This window comes from Enoplosus armatus, chromosome 1 (genome assembly GCF_043641665.1).
Source record: "Enoplosus armatus isolate fEnoArm2 chromosome 1, fEnoArm2.hap1, whole genome shotgun sequence".
NCBI classification, from domain to species: domain Eukaryota; kingdom Metazoa; phylum Chordata; class Actinopteri; order Centrarchiformes; family Enoplosidae; genus Enoplosus; species Enoplosus armatus.
Genome location: NC_092180.1, coordinates 14,271,158 through 14,280,182, shown reverse-complemented (window position 1 = coordinate 14,280,182; position 9,025 = coordinate 14,271,158). Strand labels below are relative to the sequence as shown.

Genomic DNA, 9,025 nt, shown 5'->3' with positions numbered 1-9,025 from the left:
TTAAAGTCTAAAATCAGTTTTGTGGATGAAACAGGCAAAAATAACTCACCGGTATATTACTTGGTACATCTTCACATCGGAGACATTATGTTTCTTATAATTGGTACACTCCTAGAAATACAGTTCTGTTGTTGTTGTTAAGTGGCAGTACACTAGTGTTAAATTAAGTTATAATAATAGTAACAGTTATAATGCAGGTTATATTTTTCTCTCAAACGCTGTAACATGCTCCTAAAACATGAGCCTTTTTCAAAGAGTGTACTATAAACACAGACTGACTGCCTTTCCTGTTGTAAAAGACCAAAAATACAGAGATACAGTCACTCTTCTGTCATATCCTGCATGGTAGCAAGGAAGTGCCTTTGGTTTAAAAATTTCCAGCTTCAAAAAGATCAAAACAGAAATTAAAAATTAAATGTTGCTAGACCAAAAATGAGACATAAGTGAAACCAATCACCACATTGCCTTTTTTTAAAGGATTGTAATGACAGCAGGGGAAAGCTGGTTACTGGTAAAATAAATAAATGATATATTCATTTTTATTACATTGTAAATTGATTTAACAAATTATGTATTTGAAGAAAAGCTATTTCTTTGCTTGTGGTCAAAGACTGACAGACCTGCTGATAACGTACAGCCGCTGACTGCATGCAGGATGTCAACTCACAGAAACACTGCAGCTGTCTGCTTCGTGCACACTTGCAGGTTCAAGTGTTTTTTGTTTTTTTTTGGAAATGGTTTCCTCGTTCCCACGCTTGCACGATGTGAAAACCACATCACACTTTTAACAATGTTACGTTTGATGACGCAGACGTGGCGGGGTCCGACACAAGCTTTCATCATTTATTATCTTTCAGAACGAAAAAGTTTATTTAACAGTACAAATTTAATTTGCAACTGTTTCAATGTGGTTAAATCTGGAATTGTTTCCAAAACCTGTTTGAGATGCTGTTTCAGAAACTAAAACTAACTTTTCACAACTCCTAGTGTGGACGAGGCCGTCAAGGTTAATACTTTTAAGGACCATAGCTACTCAAACATTTACTGTTTCTTACAAAAAAATTATAATCATCTAAAGTATTTTAACCGAAGAAGCTCTAAATAAGTGCAGACAATGTCTCTGGTGGATGCAGATAAAGTTCAATCATTCAGTATTTTGCCACAGTCCTGTGGACACTGTGGAGTTTTAATAGGCTTTTTCTTATGTTTACCCTGTGTATCTGTTCACATTTATTGATTACTTAGTGAGATGTTTTCTTATTGTACTTGTATACAGTTGTACTTGGTTTCGTGATGACATTGTCTGTATATTGCAAGCCCGATAAGATGGTAATGATGTTGCTGCTGCACTGCTGGTACATTTTGACATGTCGTTTCAACACTGAAACAGCAGGACTGATGCCTTCGATGGCACGAATGTCTGGTGGACCATTAGAAGAGAAAATGGACACGTTAAAAGAAAAAAAAAATCAGCTGAGTTGAGGAATCATGCTACAAACATATCAGCAGTTTAGCTTTTGTTATTTGTAATTCTGTCGAAGAGTAGGTACTGGTACCTTTTTTTGTTTTATGACCATTTTCAGATGGTGGCTTTAAAGTGATTTTTCACACAGCTCACATATAGTTATCATACACACGTTTGGGTTTTTGTGTGCAGACTTGTTTTTGTAAAAAGGTGCTTTGTACAAAATGATATATCTTAGCTTTTCTTGGTACAGATGTGTGATATCTTTTCGTATCCATGACAGTAAAGTGTTGGAGCGAAGGAGGGAAAAGAAGCTCTGCGATGTTTCTGTGTTCTGCATATGGTCTTGTCTTTTGCTCTGTAACATTATGATGCCTTCTTGATAATAGTAGATATTTTGTAGCTTTCTAGATACTTTGTATGTATGCAATATTGGAGTTAAATAAATCTGAAAAATATTGCCTCTTTTTGTTGTCAATTAAACATTTAACAAAATTATTGTGCTGAAATTTGAGTATTCACTCACAGAGCAGTATTACAGACATACAGTCAAAATCCCTCAAATAAATTGCATTTTAATGAACACAAATGCATTGGGGACACAGCACTTTCTATTTCAAAGCAAGAAAATTGGAAAAAGTAATTGAATTTGATAATATTTTACAGAAAGTCAAGAAATATAATAACTATAACTCAAATGTACTGTATAAACTAAGAAATGCTTGAAGATTCAACTTTCCTGAGATTCATAAACTAATATTTAGTTTTATAACCACGGTTTCTGATAACTGCTTCACATCTGTGGTGCATGGAGTCGACCAACTTCTGGCACCGGTCAACAGGTATTGCAGCCCAGGACAATTGTACTACGTTACACAATTCCTCTGAATTTCTTGGTTTTGCCTCATGAACAGCATTTTTCATGTCAGCCCACAAGTTTTCTATGGGATTAAGGTCCGGGGATTGTGCTGGCCACTCCATTACTTGAATGCGGTTTGTCTGGAACCATGATTTTGCTCGCTTGCTGGTGTGTTTGGGGTCATTGTCTTGTTGAAACACCCATTTCAAGGGCATTTCCTCTTCAGCATACGGCAACATGACTTCTTCCAGTATTCTGATGTACTCAAACTGATCCATGATCCCTGGTATGCGATAAATAGGACCAACACCATAGTACGAGAAACATCCCCATATCATGATGCTTGCACCACCATGCTTCACCGTCTTCACTGTGTACTGTGGCTTGAATTCAGTGTTTGCAGGACGTCTGACAAACTGTCTGTGGCCCTTAGACCCAAAAAGAACAATCTTACTCTCATCAGTCCACAAAATATTACGCCATTTCTTTTTAGGCCAGTCAATGTGTTCTTTGGCAAATTGTAACCGCTTCAGCACGTCTTTTTTTTAACAATGGGACTTTGCGGGGGCTTCTTGCTGGTAGCTTGGCTTCACATAGGCGTCGTCTGATTGTTACAGTACGCACAGGCAACCTTAGAACTTCTTTGATCCTCCTGGAGCTGATCATTGGCTGAGCCTTTGCCATTCTGGTTATTCTCCGATCCATTTGAATAGTCGTTTTTCTTTTTCTTCCTCGCCTTTCTGGTTTTGGCTGCCATTTTAAAGCGTTTGATATCATTTTAGCTGAACAGCCTATCATTTTCTGCACTTCTTTATAGGTTTTCCCTTCTTTTATTAATTCCTTAATCAAAGAACGCTCTTCTTCTGAACAGTGTCTTGAACGACCCATTTTACTCTGTTTTTCAAGGACAAATGCACAGCCAGCATATGCAGCGTCAGTTGCCTTGATCCTTAAATGAGGGCCACCTGTTTAACACCTGTTTTTTTCACATTATCAATGACCTCACTTATTGAACTCAGCACTGCTATTTTTTTGAACACGCCCCTTTCAGTTAATGATTCAGTTTCACAGAATCAGCAGCATGCACGCCATGCCTGTTGGGTCTGTTGGTTTTCTATACCTTTACTAAACCTTCTAGAAACTTACTTGCAGTGTAGAAGTTGAAATTTTAACAAAAACAGTGATTTATCTTGCTAGTGATGTGGGACTGCTATTATTTTGAACACAACTGTAAGTGTAGTGGTATGGACCTCATGAGGCACCAGCCGTTTAACTCTTTAAATGCAAAAACCTCAGATCAACAGCAGATGGAGCCTCTCTCGCTTGCTCTATATTTAACTGCCAGTGACCCTGTTTCACATGTAAGGGGGCATATTTTAACGTACACCACTGTAGTAACAGAAACCATCACCAGAGGGAGACATTGTTCAATTAAAAGCAAATGTGTTATGATTTCCTTCCTTTTGAGTTAAACCCACTAGTAAACTGTGCAATTAAATAAATTGTGTAATTTAAAGTGCAGTCACATACAACATTTGAAAGCAACCTTTCGCACCGTGAAAAAATATTTTACTGAAAGCTGAAATAAGTAAGAGATCAAATACTATAAAGGCCCTACTGAACTACAGGTAACAGGATACTGTGTTTGTCAACTAAAATATAGATTGTTTTCCTGCTAAAACAAACCAATAACATTAGTAACCTACATTTGGTTGTTTATTTATGGCCCCTGTTACAAAACAACTGTCAGGTAGTTTGGGAATCATATCAGCTGATTCTTGTGGTTTTGAAGTGTGAAGTTGGAGGCAGTAAAGGCTCTGTGCAGATTTAAAATAGTGATTGTTGAAGTGATTATTGCGTCTGGGCTGGAGGGCACGGCATCACCATGTGGTCATTTATAAAGCACTTTACACTTTCAATAATAACTCCTGAACTGTGACGGGTACAAGCAAAGTTATTGATCCAGGATTCTTCAGCTCAAGGCCATATTTTAACGTGCACATACATGTGCTGAGCTCTGTGTGATCTTACACATTTATATTTAACCTTTAGATGGCACTACACTAACATGATGCATGTAATTGGCTATAACTCAATGGTCATGAGTATGACTTAATTGAAAAATGTATCCTTGTACGGAGCCATTATAGACCCAGGATATAATTGAAATAACAAACTTAGAGGCGTGTGCACATTGGTGGAGGGATGTGCTCTAGTTTTGTGTTTCATTCACCCGGTCTGACAAGGCTCTGTAGAGTGATGTGGTTAAAGCGAAGATAAAGGCTTTACCAACAACTAATGACTCTCTCACACAAACTAATCCACCAAGGCCTTAAGAACAAGTCCAATCATATAGTGTAACGCCACAAGATGCATGTGCAGAAACGGGCAAACTTCTTATACCACAAGTTTTGAAAAAAGTAATCGGTGTTCATTATAATGTCCTGAGTAACAAGCCTCCTGTGGGGACATAAATTGACACCCCAACAAAACTCCCGGTACAGTCTGTCTATCAGGCTTCTCTAGAAGACAGAAGTGAGCTGCAGTTTGCAATCAAAGCTCATGAGTTCGAGACTCGCCAAGGCTGAAATCTGAAAGCAGCCAGCGAGAAGAAAAAAAAGACAATGAACTAAAAGCTAGCAGGGTCAAAACAATGAACAACAGGTGAGTCCTCACAGGCAGCATTTTAAAAAGACATCACTTGCCTTTAAGTATCAAGGACAGACCAATCAAAGCACCTCAGTCTTAGCCTTCTTTAGTACTTAGCACAATGTTTCTAACCCCCCAGGTGTTCTCACCAGAAACTCTTAAATGACCTCTTCTGTATCTGAAGGTGTCATTTACACGATCCAACATCTGTGCCCACTCACTCACATCAACAAAAGCAAGTCGACCCTGAACATCACTGAACACCCAAGTGTAATCCAACAGGAGGAGAGGTCTGCTCCACTCAGTCTCTGAATGTGCTGGATTCTAAGTGTCTCTGCATGACTGAATTTATAAAATGGTTATTCATTATTTCAAAGTGCTTCACTGTTGATATTTCTAAATGTAAAGAAGCACAACCGGCGGATCATCGGATAAGAAGGTCGAGTATTTTCAGGGGTGGAGTACAGTCGCTCAGGAAGTGGCAAATCAAAATGTAAGGGTACAAAATGTCATCCTTAAATCAGAGAGACAGCTGCATGATGTGTGGTTAAGAGCCCCATTAAACAAAAGTCTTCATGTTAACACTATACCATGTCGTGTCGTCCCGCTGTGAATCAACAGCCAACTCTCTCAGGTGACATGTCTGCATTTAAAGTCAACAGAAAGACGAGAGCGGACACAAAGAGATGCCAACATTTGCTGTAGGAGGCGCGAGTTGAGGTGAAGCTGCATCAGTTGAAGATGTCATACAGCACAAAAAGCTCGGAGACAAGAGGAAGATGAAGGGGAGTCTGGAGGAAGATTACAGTGAGACCTGGATTTTCTGGTAAACTCTGGTACCAGTCTGAGCTGACACAAACACAAGTAGTGAGTGTGTTAAATCACTTTTTTTCAAAGCCCCAGTTCCACTTTGTTTTATTTGTTTATTTTCATTTGACTTTTTCCTTATTTCATTGTATTGTGGGTATTGTATTCTACTTTATTCACTGTACTTTAATTTGCTGGATTTTATTCAATTCTGGTGCTGATTTGTTTTAAATGTACTCTGTCCTGTCTGTGCATTCACTGTTTGTGGCAAATGAACACAAACAGTTGATAAAAAGCAGATATTTCTCTCAGGAGTTGTCAGACCAAACCAGAGCTGACGCCAGGAAATTAAAAATAATAATAAGAAAAATTGAATGCAGCTTAAATTTTTTCTCTCTCCATACTTTCATCTCATTTATCGCTGCTTTAGTAGTACTACGTTTAGGCTATGTTTAGTTTTGTCCACTCCTTAAATCTGAGTGAATACATTTTTTGATACTTAATATTACCATAATGTTTTAAACACTGAAGTCAGGGTTTAAACAGTGTGTCAATCATTAGACATTTACTGCAAAACCCTTTAACATGTCATCAAGGACTATTTGATACAGTCACCATCATCAACACAATAAACCTCCAACGCGTCGCAGAACTCAGCAGCTGTTGATCAATACTGTCCTGAGATCTGGTGGCTCATCAACACAAAGTCACACTCCGCAATATAAAGTAGTCTTTACAGTGATGTGATCACAGCAGAGGCAGTCTCGTGAGGGCGCAGCATAAACGCACTACAAGTGTTTCCTGGACTTGGCCTCAGGAAAGTGCACAGAGGGACACATGGACCTCCAGAGACTCCTCAGAAGAGTCTGGCACGCAGCGCGCACGCACATCGCGGGAATGAGTACAAACACGGCCGCGCTTTTCTCCGGACAAACAGATTGAAATCTATTTTAAGACTCTTTCTGATTTTTATTTGTAAGTTCGCAGACACTGACGATGGAGTCGGAGGAGAGTAAGATAGCAGTGTGGGTCTGCCGAGAGGAGAAGCTCGTCCTCGGCTTGTCAAAGCGCACAACCTGCGCTGATGTAGTCCAAGTGCTTCTGGAGGACCAGAGCTCCGCACAGCACGGCCTCTCCGCTGGAAGCTCGCAGTCTTACTGCATCGTGGAGAAGTGGAGAGGGTTCGAGAGGATTTTACCGAACAAAACCAAGATTTTGCGGCTTTGGGTCGCGTGGGGAGAGGAGCAGAGGAGCGTGAAGTTTGTGTTGGTGAAGAGCGAGGCGTCTTTGGCGAACCATGGAGCCCGGAGCGCAGAGGCGCGCGTGGTGCTCAGCAAACACAGCCCCTGTGTCACCAAAGGGACCGCGCGGTGTCCCGTGGGTGGCATCTCACCCGAGAAACAGCGTCGGATTGTCAGGAAAGCTTTCAGAAAGTTGGAGAAGATCAATAACAAAAAGAGGGCGCAGGCGGCGCACAGGGACGCGTCCTCTGCAGAGAAGATGGAGACTTTGGCTCATCTTGTGATCTCTCAGGATCACACAATCCGCCAGCAGGTTCAGAGGATCACAGAGCTGGACTCAGAGATCGAGAGGTGCGAGGCGAAGGTGCATTTAGACAGAATTAAAAGACACGGGGTTAATTATGTGCAGGAGACGTATTTAGTGGATGTTGCTGCCGCTTCCGGCCGAGAGGGAGACACACTGTCAGCTGAGACTCTTGCCAAGTTTGAGGAGTATGTCCGGCAGTGTGAGGAGGTGGTGAGACTACAGGAGGAGCTGTGGGAGCAGGAGGCCCTCATAGACATCCTCACGGTGCAGATGCAGGAGGAGCTGAACCACCGCTGGATGCAGCGGAGGAACGAGGAGCTGCGGAGCAAAGACACAGAGCCGCCGTCCCTCCACAGCGCCGAGGCAGACAACGAGCGGCTGTTGGAAGGAGAGAGGATCAGGACGCAGCTAGATGCGAGTTTATACATCGGCCTGCGCCTCAACACGGATTTAGAAGCTATTAGGAGCGATTTAGAGCTGACCCAGGAGATTTGCGGGGCGAGGGAGAAGGAGATGAGGGATTTGCTGGAGAAAGTGAACATTTTGGACATAGAGGAAGGGACAGCCCGCGAGGAGAGATGTGGCCACGCGACAGATGATGAGACGGGGATGATGAGCACTTTGGAGAGTAAAAGCGAGTGGGTGGAGCAGGCCAGGGGTCTGTCAAAAGCTCACAGTGTGAATGACGACGACTCAGACACTGGCTTAAGCTCTCTGCACAGCCAGGACTCAGACAGCCACCCTGTGTGGGAGTCACTGGTTTAGGACTTCAAGGACAATGAACTTCTACAGTCTCAGGGATTATAATCACTCATAAGTAAACAAAAAGTCAATAGTGGATTTAAACTGAATTTATCTTTGTATGACATCATAATAATCCCAATATCTTCCTATATTTTTATAACATCCTTCTCACACTGCTTTAAGAACTGTTACAGCTCTTTTTTGTTGACGTTAGTCTCACCAAGAAAAGTTGTTTTGACATAGAAATAAATGCTGTTTTTAAAGCGTGAGTTCATCTGTTCCTCCTCTCTTCACAATATAAAATACTGATCTGAAAAGTGATATTTAAAACCTTGTGGACGTTCGAGTTGCGGCTTCAGGGTGACACGAGATGAAAAGTATGAAATATGCCAAAATCACTCTTGTGGTAAAAGCAGATCATTTCCACAACCGCTGCCATGCTAATGAAGAGACAGCCGGGCGACGCAGCCGGAAAACAGAGTCAAAAGGTCTTTGGGATTAATCTGCAGATTGTGAACAGCATCTCAGCTTTCACTGTGACCCAGACACTGAGTGATAAAAAAAAAAAAAAACCTCTTTGCTGTGAATCATAAAGTCATAATAATATCTGGAGTCAAAACAGAGGCACAAAGCTCACACAGGACGTCTGCTCTACATCCTGGACGACTCGAGCAGAAACGATCTCTCACAGACAATAAGAAGAGACATTTTATACACAGACTGTCTGATAGAGACACACACAGAGTGCTTTATTCCCCAGATGATTGTGTGTCTCACTGCAGAAAGATTGCTGCTGAACAATATCAAGAGAAAATCACCAGACGGCTGAACCTCGTCAGGGTTTTTTCACGAGTCAGTCAAAGTTTGGGGAAAGCAGCACACAGCCTCCACATTTTATCTGCCAGCTGCTACAGAAAAAAATAAGAGAGGCTTCACTCTTCATTTCTCCAAAT

General features: G+C 41.3%; 1 protein-coding gene across 1 annotated transcript; it reads left to right on the top strand.

Annotated features, from left to right (window-relative positions):
• Window positions 1–6,776: 6,776 nt before the first annotated feature.
• rassf10b (Ras association domain family member 10b) lies at window positions 6,777–8,093 on the top strand. The gene has a single exon (XM_070910077.1). It carries the CDS (start codon window positions 6,777–6,779, stop codon window positions 8,091–8,093), a length of 1,317 nt encoding a protein of 438 aa, XP_070766178.1.
• Window positions 8,094–9,025: the final 932 nt, after the last annotated feature.